This window comes from Orcinus orca, chromosome 14 (assembly GCF_937001465.1).
Source record: "Orcinus orca chromosome 14, mOrcOrc1.1, whole genome shotgun sequence".
NCBI classification, from domain to species: domain Eukaryota; kingdom Metazoa; phylum Chordata; class Mammalia; order Artiodactyla; family Delphinidae; genus Orcinus; species Orcinus orca.
In genome coordinates, this window is record NC_064572.1 from 64,540,790 (window position 1) to 64,560,625 (window position 19,836).

Sequence of the window (19,836 nt, forward strand, 5' to 3'; positions counted from 1 at the left end):
TGTGACTATTGTTCCTGGGAACCAAATGCCTATCCTGGCCTCAGGCCAGGCACTGGATAGAGGAGGAGGCCCAGCCAGCAAGTCTAGAGCAGTTTTAATGGAGGTGGAGGCTATACAAAGGGCAGGGCCCACTGAAGGAGGGAAAGCAAGGCCATGCTGCCCCCGGCCTGTGCATAGGGCCTCAGCATGGACACCCTTCCGCCACCTCTGGAAAGAGCGGGTGAGCCCTCATGGAAGAGGGAGGGAAAACCAGCTCAGCCCCAACTCCTGGCTTCTGTCTGAGCCAGGCCCCAGGGTGGAGGGCGATTGCTGGTGTCAGGGGTGGGGTGTCTCAGCAGAAACGTCAGGTCTCCCCCACACAAAAAAAAAAGCATCAAAAGTCTAGGGGCCCTGGCCCCTCCCGTCCCAGTCCCCTGTACGAAAAAGTGCAAAACATTATCACAAAAAGGGGGTCTCGGAGGGGCCCTTAGCCTAAGGCTCCTGAGGCCCATGCCCTAGCCCTGCCCTGCCCCGGACACCGCGTCCGGCGCGGTCAGGCCCTGGACCGAGGGGCCCTCCCAGGTGGCCCGAGGCCGGCCCGGGCTCAGGCAGGGCCCTGTCATGCAGGTGCCTGGTGGGCACCACCCGCCCCCCCCCCCCCCGACTCCCACCCTCAACTCAGGGCTTCCACCGCCCACTGCCTGCCCCTGCGCGAGACTCTGCGCCAGGACACTGAGCCCGGGGCTGGCTGGAGGTGTTGGGTTGCGAGGAGGGACTGGAGTGAGTGGGGGGGAGTCCGTCTTCCGTGCTCCCGGCTTGGGCCAGTGCTGCCTCTACCGCATCCAGCTCTTCACTGCCCGCCTTCAGCTTGACCCGAAGCAGCGCTGCATATGTGCCATAGCGAGATTTCTGAGGCAGAGGGGCAGGGATGAGCCTGCTGTCCGCCGTCTGCCCAGCCCACCCCCGTCTGGAGCAGGGAGGGAATGCCAAAGAAGGCTAGGAGATGCCACGTTCTTGCCTACCTCTGAAGCCCCAAAAGCCCCCAAGGACTGACTGCGACATGATCCCTGGGTAGTTTGGTGACCTTCTCTGGGCTCTCTCTAGACTGTCAACTGTAACAGCTAATGTTTCTTGAGCCTTTACCAAAGTTGGCAAAACTGAGCACGTAAGAGACATCATCTCCTTTTATTTCCCTAGTGGGGAATGGAATGCTGTCCCTGTCCCACAGAAGAGGAAACCGCGGCTCAGAGGGATTAAGCAGTCTGCCCAGGGTCACTTAGCTAGTCCCACTCTTAGAGTCCATGCCATGAATCACTAGTCTGAGCTTCTGTATGGGGACAAAGAGGTCCCACCGGTGGAGCAAGGAGCCACAGAGTTGCCCGGGCCGGGAGGCTCACCTCAAACTCCAGATAGGCCTCCTTCTGCCGCTGTTCCTCAGCCTCCTTGCCCCGGGCCTTCTTGCCCAGATGGGCAGCCCGGTGCTGCCGCAACTCACTTGCCATGGCCTTCAGCTTGGCCTCGTGGGTCCGCATCTGCTCCTCCTAGAGGCCGGGGGAGCATGGTCACTCTGGCAGAGACAGTGCCTTTGTGCAAGTTTTTAGAAAAGGTGCCCCATCCTTTGGATGAACAAAGCACCATGTATGGGTTAACCAACAGTATTTCAGCCTCTGCACGCCCCCCTATGGCCCATGTCCTGGTGCACTGGACATCTACATGTATCATACACAGCGGCCTGGAGTGCAGTCGGCCTAGGCCTGCCTCACTCCGTCCCGCTGGCACCAGGTGGACAGAGCTGGGGGTACCTGGGGGAGGCGGGTGGCAGCACTGGGCAGCAGAGGGCGGCTGAACTTCTTCTGGGAACTGACAGCAGCTGGGAAGGGGGGTGCGGAGAACATAGCAGCCACCACATTGATGCGAGTGATCCAGGACTGCATCTGCTCCAGGCTCCTGGGGAGACAGCACAGCCATCTGGGGCCTGGGCCCAGGGTTCCATCCAGGGATGCCAGTCCTGGCCTGAGAAGGAATGAGGCAATCCAGGGACAAGGGATGGGAGCAAGCTGGGAGTGGAGTGAAGGGGTCTGGGATGGGCAGGAGGAGGGCACTCACGGAGCCTGGAAGAGGAAGACCCGCCAGTCAGCGGTGCGCAAGTAGAAGACGTGGGGCCTCTTGCTGTAGTCACTGGCACGCGTGGCCAGTGCGTGGTGGATGCTGATGGCGTTCTTCAGCTCAGCCTCCGACGGGGCCTCCCCAGGCTGGTACTCCTCCTGTGGGGTGCCCATCTCGTCCTGGCTGCAGTCCCAGCCCAGCTCGGCCCGCCCCTACTCCCTCCCCTGAGCCAGCTCAGCCCCAGCCCCTGGAGCTGGCCCCCGCACCTTCTGCAGGTAGAGGATCATGCCCTTGAGGATCCCGTGGAAGTTCTTCCAGCCCCGCTTGCCCCGAGGTGCTGGGGGGAAGGAAGACAAGTCAGGGGGGCCTGAGACAGGCCCACTCCCATCCATCCCCCAGGCCTCCCCATCTGGCCACATACTCTTCCTGCAGTCAGGGTCTGCGTGCACCTTTCGCACCAAGGCCCCGTGCTTGTAGACTGCGGCCCCGGGCTCGGGAGTCAGGTCCAGGAAAGGGCTGGAGCCGCTGCCACTGCCCCCGCTGACTCTCTTGATGACCTTGGGGTTGGGGTCGGCCAACTCAGACAGAGAGCGTCTCAGCTCCTCCTCGTCTCTGCAGGTGTGATCACCTCAGAGGGGGCTGGCCGTGTAGCCACGACCCCCCCTTCAGGCCCGGCCTCTGCCACCCAGGAAAGCTCCTCCAGTGTCTGTGAAGAAGGGGCTGGGGGGACTGCCCCTCTCATAGGGCGTGGCTCCCCTCAGCCTGAGGCTCCTGGAGCCACATTTCCGGCCTCAGACCAGGTTGCACCAGGGTGTAGCTGTACCTCCCCACTCAGATCAGGGGTCCTCGAGGCAGCATGTCTCTGCCCCCAGATTAGCCACGTCTGTCCCTTCCTCCCCTCACGTGTACGCAGCCCCATCCTCTCCATTTCTGCGCACACACACACACACACCCCTCACTCCCTTCTTCACCAGAGCAGACACATGTCTGAATCAGCCTCTCAACCACACCCAGCACCAGGCTTTACTCGTAGCTTGCTGGCTAAATGGTGGCAGAAGGAGCTTCCTAGTACCTCCTGGTCTGCAGGCCCTGTTAGCTGTCATCTAAAGAATCTGATTCTATTTTGTCACTCCCTCATCAAGAACCTGCAGTAGCTCCCTACTGCCTTCCACCTGGCGCCTACACTACATCCTCACCAACACTGTCTCTCTCCTGCCACTCTCCATTCCAGCTAGCCTGCCTCCTCTTGGTCTCCTCACCCCACACTCGTTTCAGCCACCACACATTGGCCTCCCAAATGCCAACTTCCCTCCTTCTCTCCCCAAACAATGCTTCCTCTCCGTCAAGGCTTGCCCCGAGACCAATGCTCACAGCAGCTTTCCCTGATCCCCCCTGTACCCCAGTCCTGAGCTTTGCCTCCTCTGAGGTCTTCTCTCCTGCAGACTGGGAGCTCCCAGCTAAACTGAGCAGTGACTGGACTCTCAGCAGATACCAGCAAGTAGGAGTGATCTATTGACTGTTTAGATGAGGGCTCTACCTCAGACTGGGGGACTCGACTAAAACTAGACCTCCTCCCTCAGACTAGACTCTTCCAAGACTTAACTCTGAGTCTTTCTGTTTCCACTGGGGCTGCCAAGAGTAGACAATTCTGTGACACTCTGGGCTCCCTAGGACCCAGGAGGAGGCTCTCCCTCTACTGGTCGGGGCCCTACTTCCAGAGACTTCTACTTTCCCACTTGGGTGCCAAGAGACCTCCCCCCATTTGTTTCAGCACCTTCATCCCAGGCCAGCTGACAATGGCCACCCACCCCAACCCAGCTTGTCATAACAACCCAGCTAGAGACAAGACACAGAACCCCACGTCCAGGCGGGCACCTCCAAAAAAGGAAGTGAGGCAGCCTCACTGCCTCTCGTGCTCTCACCCGCCTCCCCGGCTCCACAGCCCCAGGATTCACTCAGCCCATCTCAGTGCTCTCGACCTCTCCAGGCAGCCCCTTCCCGACGTCCCATCCCAGCCCCTCACGCGCCCCAGGACTCACATGGCCCACTGCAACTTTTCATTCTTGATGGAGCTGTACAAGGCCTGCAGAGGGAGGAACAAACCAAGGGGGTGGGGGGGTCAATCCTGGGGGGAAGGGGCACCAATGCCAGAGCTCAGAGCCCTCCCTCCAAGATTGGGGGAGGAGACAGAACTGGGGGTGGGGATGGGCAGCAGGGTGTAATGACTGACAGGCTCTAGGACAAGGTACTAGGACCCAGGCCCAGGTTTGCCACTTGAGCTGCATGACTTTGGACAAGTCTCCATGGGAAGAACAAACGTAGCACCACATGGTCATTTTATTTTTTTTTTTGGCCACGCCACGCAGCATGCAGGATCTCAGTTCCCTGACCAGGGATAGAACCCGCACCCCTGCACTGGGAGCTCTTAACCACTGGACCGCCAGGGAAGTCCAAGTACCACGTGTTTACCATAGGGCAAGCGACTAACACAGGACATCCTGGCGGTTTATGTACAACAAATAGCAACTGCTATTATCTTTCCTGTTGTTGTTATTGTTAAGAGTCATCCTATTCAGAACCTGGGCGGGGGAAGCACAGCCCTAGAAGGAATGGAAAAGAGCAGCCTAAGAAGCTCTCCTTTCCCCAACCATGTGTTTTGGCCTATTTCGACAGGATAAACCCACACAGGGCATATGGGGAAACTGAGGCCCAGGAACAGGACTCTCCCTGTCACCTCCCTCCTTGGCTAACAGAGAACACACTCCCATGGCTCCCAGCCCCAGTGCAAGCTGAGATCTTCGCCCAACCCAGAGAGCCCCACCAAGCCAAATGCCAGAGTGGTCCAGCCCCCTGCCCACGCACATACTTCATGTTCCTGCAGAGTGGACACTAGTCTAAAAGACAATAGTTTTAGCTTCCAAACCCTGCACACTCCACACTCCCTGTGAATTCCCGAACCAGTCACTTGCCTCTGTACAGTTGGCCTGGGGGACCTGCAGGGGCCTTGGGGTGGTCGGAGGAGAGGATGGGTTCCAGTAGTGGCATAGGGGACCCCTCTTCTTGGGAGTAGCCTGCAACGTGGGTTCACACCAGTGCCTCCCACTGTGGGGGCGCTTCCACCAGCGTGTCCGTGAGTGCGTGTGTCCCCAGCACATGCGGCTAAGCGTGTGGCGTGTGATGCCTGCGTGCGAGGAGTTGGATGCAGTGGTGACGTTGGCACCTTCTCCAAGATGGGACACAGGCCCCGACTGCCCACACAACACGGTCTCTGACTCTTTCACTGTCCACTGCTATACCCAACCACAAGGCTTGCCAAGCACCCCACATGGGCACACCCTGGCGGGGGGCAGGTACACCACGATCTCCACCCCACAGCACAACCCAGTCAGATGCATACACAGCACAGCCCAGTCAGGTGCATACTCAGCTCTCCCAGCACCACCCCGACCAAACTCAGCAAGGCGCAGACCCTAAGCCCTCACGCTCCAACTCTCGGGCCAGGACGTGAAGTGGCCACCGAAAGCCAACCTGCGGTCCTTGTCTCCACCCCTGCAGTTCATCCCCTGCCCCTCTCAGCACTTCCTTTGGCCCACAACGTCTTCCTTCGAAAATTCCTAAACCCCACAGGTGAGCTCCGTCTCATGCTCTCATCTAGAAGGTCCAAAGACCCTTTGGTCTGCGATCCCCAACTTGATCCGAGGGTCTCTGCCCTACCCCCACCCCATGCCCACCCCTGGCTACCCGTGGGCTCTGTCCGTGTCGGGCTCCCCCCTCGGCTTGCGATGCCTTCGGCGCCTCCCTCAAGCCGCCCCCTCAGTCGCGTGCCGCCCTCAGCAACCCCCTCGGTCGTCCCCCAGCCTGGCGTGGGCCGCGGCCCCACCGCCCTCACCGCCTTTTTCTTCTTGCGGCTCTGCAGGCGGCTGACCACCAGGTCGGTGTAGAGCACGGGCTTGAGACTGCGCGAGCGCTGCGGCCAGCCGTAGCACAGGGTCTCCGCGCCGCGGTGGGTGCGCCCGTAGCGCACGGAGCACAGCGAGCGCGAGCGCAGCCGCCCGGCGCTGCTGTGGATGCTGTTGACACCGATCATGCTGGCCCGGCCGGCGCGCCGCGGCCCCCGGCCATGCCGCCGTCCGGCCTCGGCCGCGGACGGCCCGGACGGCCCGCGGACGGCTCCCCCGACAGCCGGCGCGAGCAGCCCGGCCCGGCCCGGCCCGAGCCCGGCCCGGCCCGGCTCCCACCGACGCACGGAGCGCTCGGCGGCGGCGGCGACGACGCGGTCTGCTCTGCAGCTCGGCGAGAGCGCGTGGGGGGGTGGGCGCCGACGGAGAGGGGAGGGCGAGGGCGAGAGGCGGGGACGGCGCAAAATGGAGGCGTCCGACCGAGAGGAGGGCCCGCCGCGCGCCGTCACGGGGGAGGCGCCTGGGAGGGCCGGTGGGGGGGCGGCGCGGTGGCCTTTTCTAGGGGTGCTGGGAGGTTAGGGCTGTGAGATGGGCTGTCCCTGTAGGGTCTGGAGCGCTCTCCTGGCTCGTCAGGGTGCGGTGGTGAGGAGAAAGGTCGGAACGCCTCCTGGCGGCCCTTTTTTACAGAGCCAGGAGGGGCCACGAGTCTACAGACAGCGGCGCGGGATGGAGACAGCCGTGGAATTACCCAGCTCACCGACCCACAGATACTTCAAATGCCCGAGTATATAATCACCTTCAAACACCCCACTTTACATACACCCCAACTAACCAGATGCACCAATTCACATTCACCTCAACTCACAGACACTACAAATTCAGAGGTACACCTCAAATTTTACAGTCATTAACTCACAGACATACACCCCCTACTCATGGACACCTGTCATAAACCAGATAGTCAATTCGTAGATATACACCCCAACACACACAAACACCCAACCTACATCCCAACACACTCTAAATCATAAGCCCTAAAGCACAAACACACTCCAAGTCAAAGCCCTATGATTCACAGACCCTAAATCACATATACAAGTCAGCATACACCCCAACTCACTGACGCCCCCCCCCAACTCACAGTGGACGGCCCCACTCAAGATACGTTCCCAAACTCAGAAGCTCAACATACCCCACGTTCACAGACACACCCCAGGACACTCCTGTGCTGTCACATGTATGCGGTGGCCGGGAGACCCCTTTGACAACTCTGGGGGTTTCAAGGGCGTGCAGGCCTTCTCAGATAAAACGCCACCCGATCTGGAAGACGACTGAAGCCAAGGACCAGGCCACCCCCCTCCTCCTCCCATCCTACCCGCTCCAGTGTAGCTAACCCCTCAGGACCTGGCGCCTGGGCGCGGGGCCTGCCCACTAAGGAGCCAGAAGCGCAGTGTGTAGTCCCAGCTTGGTGCTAACTGGCTTCAGGACCCCGGAAAGCCTTTGTCCTTCTCAGGGCCCCCATCTCCGGGTCCCTCCAGTGCAGCGGTACCAGAGAGGTCTTTGTGGCCGTACACCGTGGGGCGGGGGCTGGGCGCGGGGAGGGAAGTGGTGTACCTACACACACACACACCCCACCCCTTTCCTCAGTGAACACTTAAGGAGGGGCACTAACGAAGCCAAAATACAGGGTCCAGGGCCTGCTGGTCACGTGTTTTCGAGAACTGTTTTCCCCGCCCTCCCCCGCTGCGCGCTGGGACTGCGAGTGCGCATGTTCCGGGAAAGCCAGTCTTGTGGGGGCTGGGGGAGGGGGCGGTCCCCAGGCTGAGTCACTAGAGCTCAGGCTTCCACAGCGGTAACTGGGTGGTGGCAGGCCCCTCCCCGCCCCTCCCTCGGAGGCCTGCTGACAGGTCCCCTGTCCCTCCCCTCCAACGACCTCTGCCCCGCCCCACCCCACCCCCCACCTTGAGCAGCTCTCTGGGGAAGTCGCCGCCTTCGTTGAGGCCCTCCAGGTTACCAATGAAGTCTCCGCAGGTCATGCGCTTCCCAATGTTCTAATGGAGGGCACAGAGGCCTCTGAGCTTGGGGAGTCCTTCGCCTCCCAGGCCTTGAGGGCCTGGACGGGGTGCTCCGGGCTCCCTCCCGCCAGCCCCCCTACTCACGTGGCCGTGGAGATCCGTATTGAGTAGCATGAGGGCGCAGGTCAGCGTGTGCGCACCGTCTAGGAGAGAACTGACATTCAGCCTTGGCCACCTCGCAGGGACTCTTCCACATCTATCTTCCTCAATCTTCCAGTTCATCCCCTGCCCCCTTTCAGGAACCCCTTTGGCTCACAACCACACTTTTGTAAGTCCCCGACCCCATTAGCAAACCCCTCCAGAGCAAAGACCTCTCTTCCAGTAAATCCCTCAGATGGGACCTCTCCCTCTTCTTAGGTCACCCTACCTAACTCCCTAAGGTTCTAGGGGCAGCCCACTGCTTGCCCCAACACCACCATGCCTCTGTGTCTATGCAAGCCATTGGGCCCCACACAGTTATGCAGACCAAATAGAATCCCTACTCAGGCCAAGCAGTGTCTTGCACATGTATGCAAACAACGGCATGCAAACACACCTGCCACGTGCCTCTTCACAACACACACTAGACCCTACCTAGCACTATACCTGCCCACATGCACAGTTCCACATCTGTGCAGCCGTGCCAGTACTGTCTGCATACATGCATGCTTGCATGCCTGCAAGCTCGTGCATTTGGGTACTTCTGCACACACACTCATGCTGCTTTGCACAGATGTGCCCATCTGCCTCAGTGACCAGCCAGGAATGCCCTGCCCCGGGCCTCCTCACCCTCTGAGGACAGGGCTCCAGGATTGCACTGGAAGTATCTCTGGGAGAAGTGGGCCAGCACACGCTCCCGTTCCTGGGTCTCACCCATTAAGGCCAGCTCCTTCAGAAACACCCTGGGGAGGTGGGAAGAGGGGACATGTCACCTCTACCCAAGGTCCCCTTACCAGGCAGCCCTGGCTCTTGGCCATGCCCAGACACCTTGGGAAAGGGTGACTTCAGGGCAGTTTAGGGGAGTCACGGGGCTCAGAGGAGGCATAACTGAGGCCCTGCACACCAGGCCTGGAGAGTAGGCACTGCCCTCAAAGGGCTGGACACCCACCTGAGAGCTTGGTCCAGAGTCATGCCCGTGAAGACAAAGAACTTCAGGTACTCTCCAGCCACAAGTTTGCTGAAGTCATTGCTGTGGGCAGGGCAGAGAGACAGGTGGAGTCTCAAGGGGAAGTGTCAAGGGGCCAGGTGGGGTTTACCTAGAGACCTGGGGGTATTAGATACAGGGGATGTGGAGGTGCTGCCCGCAGGATGCATCCCTTCTCCCCCCATTCTCAATCCCAGCCCAGTGCCTTTACTTCTTGCCCAGGTGCCGGGCCACATCCGCCTTCCTGAAGCCATCTAGTCTGTACAGCCTCTTAGCTAGGCGCTGCGCAGCCTCCAGGTCTGCTTTCTGCCCATTAGACAAGGTGTCTGTGCTTCCCAGGGCCAGCCGCTCTGTGCTGTCCAGCTCTGAGTCCGAATCAGACACGAGCTGGTTCAGGGGCGGTTCACTGCCAGGGTAGAACACCAGCTCAGAGGTGGGGCAAGCCCTCGGGGGCCATCCAGATCCTTCCTCTGCCTCCAGACCCAGTAGACAGAGAAGGGAAGATTGGGACATGGGGAAGGCATTTTTCTTTTCTCCAGAGAAGTAGATTCCTTCCATCAGCCTACTCCATCATTACCACCTCTCTGTGGAAGTCCTGCCTCAAATCTAACCCACGTCCATGTTGCTGCTTTGGGAGTTCTGGCTGCTTTCCCCAAAGCTCCCTAAGTTTGCTATTAGACATAGATTCCCCATTCCCACACTGGACCTACTCAGGACAGAGTCCTCTCTGTCTGAGACTATGGGCAAAGATAGGATAGATGGACTGCTAGGGAGGAACAGTGGAGGGGCAGACAAAGATGTGAGGGCAGCAGGGACACTTTCCTGCTCCTATGTCTTTCCCCTTCCCGCCTTTTAGGGAGAGGAGCCTCCTCCAGTCCTTCTCTTACACCCTCAAAGAAGTAGGCTCTGGGGTAGAGGGTATTGGGGGTCAGAGTGAATTCCTCATCCCCTGTCTCCTTCTGCCTTCCTTTCCCACCCCAGCTGCTCTACTCACAAAGCCACCTGTCACCCCAGAGACAGAGGCCGGAAACTCCTAGTTGCTAGGCAACCCTGTCTCCCTGGCCACCCCCTCCTGTTGCCATGGCTTCAGTGACTGAGAGGGTAGTTGGCAGAGGGGAGAGCAGAAAGGTTAGACTGGTGAAAGGACTTCCTGGAGAAGGGTGAGAGACTCTAGATTGGAGGGGGGAGGTGACATGGGAGGGAAGCAAAAGGAGAAGCTGGTGGCTGCATCTTTGGGAGAAACCTCCAGGCTGACTGAGGGTAAGATCAGAAGAATTCTAAGCAGGTTAGGGCTCTGTCTGGGGAGGGAAGGGCCCTTCTAGAGAAAGAGGAGGGTGTCCTCTAGGGACCCTTCAATCCTAAACCATGGTTTCGCAAGTCACTGGATCTGAGACCAAGGCGGCAGGCTGTGAGGGGCTCCCACTCACAGCCAATGGAAGTAGTCCTCCAAATGAGAAAACACATCTGTATCCCCTAACCACTCCTATCAGGGGTTAAGAATATAAACTACATCTTCACACTCAGGCTCTGTCCCTTAGAGCAACTGTTCCTGGGGCCCTGGGGCCCTGGGGCCTCAAGTCTGAGGCCCTGGGGCCTCAAGTCTGAGGACCCAAAGGAATCACTCACCTGCCCAGGGGAGCTGCCCCCAGCCCGTAGCTGTCTTCTGAGCGGCAGGGACTAGGGGGCTCCCTCCTTGGGGCCTGCTTGGCTCCAGCCTCTGCCTCCTCTTCCTCCCCTCTCTGTGTCCAAGGCCCATCAGCAGCAGAGCTGGTACCAGAATCCGGTTCGAGAGGGGCAAGTGGGGCAGAAGCAGGTGGGTCAGGCCTGGGGGCAGGGGGCTGGGGAGGCAGCTCAAAGGTGAAGAAGGGGCTCTGGGTTGGGCCAGGTGAGGCCAGGGCCTCCAGCGAGGCGAGGCTGGTGTAGGAGGTGCCCTTGGCCCGGTGTGACTCCAAGATGGCTTCAAACACACAACTGAAAGAGTCGGGCCCATCAGCCAAGGGGCTGGTCCCAGGTAGAAAGGGCAGAGGCGACTTGAGAGGCCCGGAGTGAGGCATTCGGGTGCCTGGCCTGCAGGGGCGGGGAGGAGAATCTCTGATCAGGGGCCTACAGGACAGCTCTCAGGTAGCATTTCATTGAACTTTCATACCGACTCTGTGAAGGGGATTATCATCCCCTTTCCACAGGCTCCCAGCCCCCGAAAAGAGCCACCCGGGTACGGGGTCCCCACCACAGGTTTGCCAAGCTATTTAGTGACCCTGGAGCACCCCAGCCCTACCCATACCCAACACCCAATCCCCTTCCTCTCTCACTCCCTGTTAATCTCCCTTTCTCCTCCTTCTCCCTGATCCTCTCTCCTCCTGCCATCCCATTTCTATTTCTGGCAACATCTTAGGAAAAGAAGATGAGGCTCCAGGCTGCAATGGGGTGTGAGACAGAGAGGAAGGCCCCTACACTCCACCTTCTCCTGCCGGGATCCAGGATCTAGCCTGATGCTCCCGTGCCCCCAGGCTTGATTCTGACCTCGGCCTGTCACTCTGCCCCTGGCCCTCATTAGAACCCCTTTCCTCCTCTATCCTGGCTGCCCCTACCCTCCTGGGCTCTTGCTGATGGTCCCCACACCCCCCACACCCTGCCAGGCCTCAGGCCTCTGTCAGGAATCCCGAGTGCTACAGCGCCCTGTCAGCACACCGCTTTGTCCTGACATTCCCGGCCCCACCCTTGTCTCTATTCCCATCCCTTTGAGCCCAGCTCTGGCTCTGGGCCAGTGGGAAGGAGCAAGCCACTTTCCTCTCCCACTCCCCCACTCACCGGGCCCCTTCTGAGGCCTCAAACACCTCGTCGTCCACATCCTCTTCCCCACCTGCCTCATCCTCGTCCTCATTGCCACTGCCCAGGCTGGAACGAGGGCCAAGGCATGGGCCGGGACGTGGGGCAGGTGGGCGGGCAGTGCCAGGCGGGCCCTCAGAGCTGGGCTGACTCTCGATGGCCGAGTCAGCCTCTTCCCGCTCAGCCAGCACCTCATCGATGTCGGTCTCGCGGTAGCACCTCAGGGGCACTGTGTCCAGGTCCGTCTCGGAGTACTTGGCTGCTCGCCCCACAGCCACCCCAGAGCCCTGCCCTGAGCCCACCCCAGGTGGAGATGGGGGGGCCTGCTCTGGGGGCTTAGCACCTGCAGTGTGCACAGGCATCCTGGTCAGGAGGTTATTCAGGTCAGCTCCCTGTCCTGATTCTGTTCTCAGAAGGAACTCTCCCCTACTGCCTCAAACTGGCAGGAAGCTCTTTCACTGTCTAGCCGCCATTCCTCCTGCTACAAACTCAGCTTGTTCCTGGTGCCAGTGGAGCTCATTTCAAATCAAGTTCTTATCAAACAGCTTTGAGGGGCCTGAGGGAGACCAGCCTCTTTTCTACTCCAAGGAATGACCCTTGACATCCTGCCATCCCCTCCCTCTACTACCCAGCTTCCTCCAAGTGCCCAACCTAGCTGCCATCCCCCAACCCCCATCATAACACAGATGGATAGACTGAGGCCTAGAGAGGCATTAGCTGACTCAGAAGCCCAGGAAAGAATAGGGGGAGGTTTAAAGGAAGGCTCCCTAGCCCGCCATGGCTGCTGTGGAAAAGGCCCTGTCCTGTTCCCCTTGCCTCAGTCCCAGGCCTTACCTGAGCTGGGGGAGTCCAAAGAGCCATAGAAGAATTCCCATTTGGCTCGAGCGATTCTCTGGGCATGAGAGGAGACTTCTCTGGGTGAGGACCAGGTGTCCCCCTAAGCCAAGGAGGGAGACATAGACACAGGCACCCAGAGATAAAGCCAGACACACACAGACACAAGAACACGGGACAGAAACACAGAACGAAAAACAGACAGGGACAGAGGTGCAGAGACATAAGGACAAACAAAGAGGGCAAGAAAGAGGCAGATTTAGCACACATTGAAGGATTCAGAGTGAACAGCTGATAGGCCCAAGACCACCAAGAAGACAAGCCTTGGCCTTTGCTGGGTCTCTGGGGTTCCAGGGAGCCCAAGGGAGATCACATACCTGGTTAAGGAGTCCAGTGTCAGCAGGTCCTCGGAATAATGTGGCCAGGTGCTCAGAGGGTCCCCCCAGCCCATTGGGGAGAGAGGAGTAAAGGCCGTCTGCTCCAACCTGAGGTTGAGCTGGTGGCCCGTGTAAAAGGCCCTGGCTGCCAGGCAGAGCTGAGCCTCCTCCAGCTGGGAGTGGGTCTGATGTGGATGCTTCTAGCCGCAACTTTCGGTTGGAGCCAGGACCAAGGGCTGGGGTGGGACTGGGAGGAGAGACCCCACCCAGGTCCCAGCTCCGACTCAAGCCTCCGGGAGCAGGTAGCCCATTCAGTGGCCTCACGCTGGCCTTCTCCACAAAGCGGAATATGACCACAGAGCTCCGGGCCCCTGGTGGAGGCTGCCCAGTGGGTGAAGAGGGTGCCCAGGGTGAGGGAGCAACACGGGGTGAAGGGGGGCCACGCAGGGGTGTACAGGGTGCTGTCACACGTCCAAGTTCCCGGCCTTGGGGACTTGGACCTGCCACCCGCCGTAGTAGGGAGCCTGTGCTGCCATACATGCTGGCTGGGGGGCTCTGGGGCACTGGGCCTTCGGGGAGCCAGCGGCGTGGGCATCGTGGCGGGGAGATGGCACAGTCGCCTTCCGAGCAGAAGCGCATGGCACCCTGGGCCATGCTGGGGCCGGGGGTCAGGCTGGGGGGGCAGGGATGGCCAGGCCAGGTGGGGAGTGAGGGCGCAGCATACTCTTCAGACAGGCCTGCAAGAGAGGAAGGGGAGGAGGGGGTGAACTGCCGGGGAGTTGGGTGGACAGGAGAGCAGAGACAGGGAAGGGAAAGCTGGCTGGGGTCACTGAGCACCAGGGGTCTAGCCCACGCTGGGAATATGGCATCATTGATCCCACCCCTGGGGGTGGTGATCAGTCTTCCTGCTGGGACTACTTCCATGGAGGCCTGAAGAGAAAAGAATTGTACCCCCAATGGGCCCCTGGCTCCTCTCCTTTCTGCCTGGGGGCTCTAAGCATCACCCTGGGAGGAGAGAGGAAGGCATTTCAGAAGTTGAGTGAGCCCAGAGTTCCTGTGGCATTTTGGAACTACTTCTGGTGGGGGAGGGGGAAGACTGCTACCCCACCCTCAGGACCAGAAGTATCAGCCAGCCATCATCATCGTCCAGCCATGGACCTTCCACAGTCTCTCTATAGAAGCCCCTCACTCAGGGGGAGAGAACTCAGGCCTCCTGGAAGGAGAGGGAGGAAGAATGGGGGTGGTACATAGGGACATGAGGGGCTGAGAGGCATAGGTGAAAGGGAAGAGAAAGGCCTGAACAGAGGCTCCTCCTCTACTACATACATGCTGAATGGGAAAGGGACATTCTTGTTCTCCATACAGGTACACATACTCATGCACACACACACATAAGGACAAATAATATCAGTACACAGCTAACACATTCATAGACAACACCCTCCAGCACACACAGACACAGGCACACACACACATTGCTCAAAGACACACCCTCATACACTCTCACAGTCATAACAAATATGTGTGTAATGGAAAGGCATATGCTTGTTTTACACACACACTGCAATCAAACAGGAACACACAAAGAGATACCCAAATATACACACAGGCCCTCATTCTCCAAGGCACATAGAGACACAGGCATATCAGACACTCACAGACACTTACTGATCACAGTCACACACATACAGATGCATCCTCACACACATCCGTAAACAGGGACATACACCCTCTCCCCCAACCCCCACTAGTCACTGGTTCCTGGGGGGGGCAGCGTGAAGGCTGAACCAGACCCTCTCCCCATCTCTCCCCCCACCCCCCAGGCGTATGACAGATCTTGTCCAACCCAGGAAGGACCATAAAGGGGTAAAAGGTCTCCTGGTGGCAATGCAGGGTAGGGGCAAGGGTCAGGAGCAGCAACCATGCCAGGCAGGTTTCTGAAGCTCAATCGGGGCCCAGCGCACCCCCAGTGCAGCCCTGGACTCGAGCCGCCTCAGTACTCACCGCTGCTCGCCTGGAGCTGGGGCCGAGGAGAGGCAGGGGAGAGGCTGGGCCCAGCTCAGCTGTGAAGGCAGCGCGACTCCCGCTTGCTCCCGCTTGCTCCAGGCCCGCCCGCCTCTCAGTCCCTCCTTCCCCCCTACGCGCGGCTCAGAGCTAATCCTCCCCCCCACCCCGCCCTTTCCCGGGGCCCTGAGCCCCGGAGGCTGGCCCCCCTTCTCGACGCTAGGTCCCCGCTGGGCAATCCCGCCAACCTGAGACCCGCCCCTGAGGAGGGGGAGGACGTATGGAACCTCTGGTTTGTTCTTCAGACCCTCACATGACCCACCCCAATCGTGTCCACGTCCCTCTCGTCCACCACCCCGAGCGGCACGCAGGACCCAGCTGCACACGCGTGTCCCGCTCCAGACCCCACGCGTGTCCCTAGGAGGTTGCCACATGACCTGTTACATGCCACATGCGCTCCCGCCCCCACGAGCACGCGGCCGCGCCAGCACACGGTACGGGTGTAGACTGGACCCGCCCCCTAAATCCAGGAGACCATCAATTTATGGAAGAAAGATCTAGGGAGCACTGCCTCAAACCCTCCGGATGTTCTAAGACTAGGACTCAGGAGACACAACCCTGACCACTCGCCCAGGATGCAGCAGAAGGGATGTTAGTCAGACTTCAAAAAGAACTTCCTTGCTGCCTGAGTTAGGCATCCTGCCCGTCTGGTAAGAGGTTAGACGGAATGACGCCTGGACTAGAGGAAGTGAGAGACAGGCAACCCTTGTGTCCTTGGCCAAGGTAGAAGCGGGCCCGGCTATTTTAAGAAAGCACCGCTAAAGTTACTAGGGCAACTGCTCTTCTTGGGAACTCCAGGGCAGGCAAGTGGTGACCTCGGAAGGAAGAAGGGGTCTGTTCGAGTGGTCAGGGGGCGCAAGAACTTGCGGGGCGGGGGTGCGCGGGGCTCACCGCGGGGAGGGGCTGCGCGGGCTCGGCGTGGTGCTGAAGGGGACAGCGCCAGATTTGTCACACTGCGCAGGCGCAGAAGCGGGAACAACGCTGGGATGGGGCGGAGGCGCGCGGCCCGAGGTGGTGCGCGCCCACTTGACTCTATCTTAGCACAGATCTGTCCTCCCAGCTACCCTTCCCCAAGCAGGCGGAGGAAAAGGGAGCAAGTCCCTCACCCAAACTGACCCTCCTTGGTCCTTCCCCGCTGCTGTTTACTCCCTTCTCGCATCATGGGAGTGGGGGTGGGGTGGGGAGGGTGGAGGAGTGTGAAAGGGATTTTGGGAAAACCAGGATGCCTGAGTTCTTTATCCCGACTCGCTTGACCCCGGACAAGGTGCTGCCTCTCCAGGGCCTCGGTTTCATCTTCAAAGTGGAGTGACGGAACAGACATGCCCACCTTGCAGAGATGCCGAAGCCCTGATAATGGATGGGAAGCATTTTTCGTTATGAAGAGGCAGGTGAAACGGTTGCACGACGGGAAAGTGCAACCCTGCTGGGGCCGGGGGTTGGGGTGGGGGGATGGGAGCTATCTGGGAGAGCAGCAGCCCTCGGCCTCCTTCACATCCTCCCCGCCAATGGATGATGGGGAAAGCACTGCTCCAGAGGTTCCCTGGAGCGGACTCTGAACTAGGATCTGGGGACGCAGTGAGAGGGCAACCCAGAGTCTGAGCCCAGAGCTCTGTGTGTGTGTGTGGGGGGGGGGATTACTGCCCCAGGGCGGGCCCAGCCCCAGACCCCACAACTAAACCCCGAGGCCAACCGATAAGCAGTATTCCTGGAGGGCTGACCTGAACACTTATTCTTCTCAGGACTCTAGACCTCCTGGGTAAAGGAAAGGGACCCAGTTGGAGATACAGTCCTTCTTCTCGACCCTACGTTTCTCCCTCCAAGGTGTAAACCCGTTACAAATCTTCCGGGAGTGGAAAGGGTTGGATAGCTCTGTACTTCACAATTAACCAGGGATGGGAGGTTTGGGCAAGTTTGCTTGATGAAGGATGAAAAATTCTAGCTTTCCCCATTCAATTCATTCAGCAACATCTACTACGTGCCAGGCAATAAGAGCCTGGACAGTTTTTCCCCATTTTTCAAACTCGCTAAACGCGATCAGAGGGCAGAGAAAATAGGCCCAGAACCTTAACAGTCCTGGCCCCGCCCCTTATACGTTTGGCTTTGCCTGCTCCTCCCATCACTTCACTTTGAGGCGGCCACTAGCCCAAAACGAAAAAAGCCAGTCTCTGCTGCACCATCGCATTCTTCAGCCTCGGGTCTCAAGCCCTGTAGCGGAGAAGGCGAGGTCTAACTTTATACCACCGGCCCGTTTCGCCTTCAGTTTCGGGATCCATCCGGAACACTTTCAGACAGGATCCTCAGTGAGCCGGCACTCGATTGAATCGGTCTGTCTCTACAGCCAAAGTAGGCGGGTTCGCTGCGGCCGCTCCAGGCCAAAGCAAGAAGACCTTACTGCGCACGCGCAGTAGACAGCCGATGGAGCCACCGATGGAGCAGTCCGGAGGGGAGCAAGAGCCCGGAGCCGTCAGGTACCGAGCACCGGAGGGGCCGAGAGAGGGAAAAAAGGCCTGGGGGAGGGTAGCTGAACCAGGGCCGGGTCTGGGGGTCGCTTTTAGGAGCCGGGGCTTAGGAGCATAACGGAGGCGGACTCGCAGGTAACAGCAACCCGGTGACGCCGCCGCCAACGCCCCTTTGCCCGCAGGCTCCTGGACCTGCCCTGGGAAGACGTGCTGCTCCCACACGTCCTGAACCGTGTGCCGCTGCGCCAGCTGCTCCGGCTGCAGCGCGTCAGTCGGGCCTTCCGGGCGCTAGTGCAGCTGCACCTGGCCGGGCTGCGCCGCTTCGACGCCGCTCAGGTAAGCCTGGGGCCGGAGCCCCACCCACTTCTGCCCCCGCCCCGGCTCCAGCCCCGCCTCTAACCTCCAGTCGCCAGCCCTGAACCTCCAGCTCCCAGCTCTGCTGTCTACCCTTTGGGATCCCCCTTGGGCCTCTAGGAATGACCTGGAAGCGATCCACCCAGCGAGAAGTACTCTCAAAGGGCGAGTACCGGGAATCAGCTCAGAGGGCGCGTAGGGTTTCTCTTGGGAGGTCAGGTGGCAAGCCCCGAGGGCGACCTGCTGCCAGGAAAGCACTCCTCAGGGACGGGTAGGCAGCGTCCGCCCCCGTAACCAGCTGAGAGTCGAGGTGCTTCCCCGCCCGTAGGTGGGTCCGCAGATCCCGCAGGCCGCATTGGCCTGGCTGCTGCGGGACGCCGAGGGGCTGCAGGAGCTGGCGCTGGCGCCGTGTCACGAATGGCTGTCGGACGAGGATCTGGTGCCGGTGCTGGCGCGGAATCCCCAGCTGCGGAGTGTGGCGCTGGCCGGCTGCGGGCAACTGAGCCGCCGCGCGCTGGGGGCGCTGGCCGAGGGCTGCCCCCGCCTGCAGCGCCTTTCGCTCGCGCACTGTGACTGGGTAGATGGGCTGGCGCTGCGCGGCCTTGCTGACCGCTGTCCGGCCCTTGAGGAGCTGGACCTCACCGCCTGCCGACAGCTCAAGGATGAAGCCATCGTGTACCTGGCACAGAGGCGCGGCGCAGGCCTTCGCAGCCTCTCGCTGGCGGTCAACGCAAATGTGGGGGACGTCGCCGTCCAGGAGTTGGCTCGCAACTGCCCGGAACTCCAGCACCTCGACCTAACCGGCTGCCTCCGGGTTGGAAGCGACGGTGTCAGGTGCCTGGGCCTGGGGTCGGTGGGATGGGAGGAGGGCAATCAATTAGCCTCTGGGGGTTGGGGCGGGCTGTAGTTGTCGAAAGGCAGAACTGGGGTTCCTGTATCTTCCTGCTACCACGGTACCCCCATTCTGAACAGGAAGGGCCTCTAGGAATGCCTAGGCCAGAGAGCCCACAGTTTAAAAACTTTTTTGAACCAGTATTTACACATTGGGAGATTCCACATACAGAGTACAAAAGTCAGATTTCTGGCTGTTCTTCAACAAGGGGAAAACCTTGCAATCCTGGGCACAGCTGAGAAGCAGGTTCCCTGTTTCAGAGACAGGAAGTCTCCGGTGCACTGGACGCATTAAATGTATGACCCCAAACCGGGTCTCCTCCCTTCTATACGGAGGGAAGAAGTATACCCCGAACTGCAGGGAGACAGGGGCTTTGCCGGCTCCCTCACCTCACCCGGCTCCTCCCCCAGGACGCTGGCCGAGTACTGCCCCGCGCTGCGCTCGCTGCGGGTGCGGCACTGCCACCATGTGGCCGAGCCCAGCCTAAGCCGTTTGCGGAAGCGCGGCGTGGACATCGATGTGGAGCCTCCGCTGCATCAGGCCCTGGTGCTGCTACAGGACATGGCAGGCTTTGCACCCTTTGTCAACCTGCAGGTCTGACCCGCCTGCCGATGGGCACAGCTGGACTGTGTGGCGGGGCCTCACTGTGAACCGTAGGGAAACTGAACTGTGGGGGCCTCGGCTGAGAGGCCAGTGCCCTGCCCTACCCTGGAGCTTCAAATAAAGAGCTTTTTACCCCTTCTTGCCTGGCGCTGCTGCCCTGTTGGAGATAGGGGATGTGAGGCTGGGAGAGACAGACACAGTACTCCAGCACCCCAGCTGTGAAATGACCAGAATGCACTCACACC

At 59.9% G+C, this 19,836-nt stretch overlaps 2 protein-coding genes across 3 annotated transcripts; one reads left to right on the forward strand and one right to left on the reverse strand.

Annotated features, from left to right (window-relative positions):
• Positions 1-77: 77 nt before the first annotated feature.
• Positions 78-15,654, reverse strand: PSD (pleckstrin and Sec7 domain containing). Of its 2 annotated transcripts, XM_049696821.1 has the most exons (18): positions 15,546-15,654; positions 15,224-15,282; positions 13,220-13,956; positions 12,843-12,945; positions 11,991-12,351; positions 10,809-11,249; positions 9,394-9,588; positions 9,147-9,227; positions 8,828-8,940; positions 8,144-8,202; positions 7,946-8,035; positions 4,125-4,168; positions 2,507-2,697; positions 2,352-2,422; positions 2,086-2,243; positions 1,782-1,926; positions 1,377-1,520; positions 78-888 (listed from the first exon to the last, which is right to left on the reverse strand). In XM_049696821.1, exons 3-18 carry the CDS (start codon positions 13,871-13,873, stop codon positions 658-660), a joined length of 3,081 nt encoding a protein of 1,026 aa, XP_049552778.1. In that variant the 5' UTR covers positions 13,874-13,956; positions 15,224-15,282; positions 15,546-15,654; the 3' UTR covers positions 78-657. The 2 variants fall into 2 exon arrangements, with proteins under 2 accessions (XP_049552778.1, XP_033281750.1); XM_033425859.2 differs by lacking the exon at positions 15,546-15,654 and having other exon boundaries at positions 15,224-15,363.
• Positions 15,655-17,627: 1,973 nt separating this feature from the next.
• Positions 17,628-19,729, forward strand: FBXL15 (F-box and leucine rich repeat protein 15). Its single transcript, XM_004268514.3, has 4 exons — positions 17,628-17,751; positions 17,925-18,078; positions 18,425-18,930; positions 19,399-19,729. The coding sequence occupies exons 1-4, from the start codon at positions 17,699-17,701 to the stop codon at positions 19,586-19,588; spliced, it is 903 nt and encodes a 300-aa protein (XP_004268562.1). The 5' UTR covers positions 17,628-17,698; the 3' UTR covers positions 19,589-19,729.
• The last annotated feature ends 107 nt before the right edge of the window (positions 19,730-19,836 follow it).

Excerpts from the sequence above, each read along its gene's own strand:
- PSD (XM_049696821.1), bottom strand. The coding sequence starts at position 13,873 with ATGGCCCAGGGTGCCATGCGCTTCTGCTCGGAAGGCGACTGTGCCATC. Across the intron at positions 4,169-7,945 it reads TCCCCAGAGAGCTGCTCAAG|GCCTTGTACAGCTCCATCAA; the intron begins GTGGGGGGTGGG and ends CTCCCTCTGCAG. Across the intron at positions 889-1,376 it reads AGGCCTATCTGGAGTTTGAG|AAATCTCGCTATGGCACATA; the intron begins GTGAGCCTCCCG and ends CCTCTGCCTCAG.
- FBXL15 (XM_004268514.3), top strand. The coding sequence starts at position 17,699 with ATGGAGCCACCGATGGAGCAGTCCGGAGGGGAGCAAGAGCCCGGAGCC. Across the intron at positions 18,079-18,424 it reads GCCGCTTCGACGCCGCTCAG|GTGGGTCCGCAGATCCCGCA; the intron begins GTAAGCCTGGGG and ends CCCCGCCCGTAG. Across the intron at positions 18,931-19,398 it reads GTTGGAAGCGACGGTGTCAG|GACGCTGGCCGAGTACTGCC; the intron begins GTGCCTGGGCCT and ends CTCCTCCCCCAG.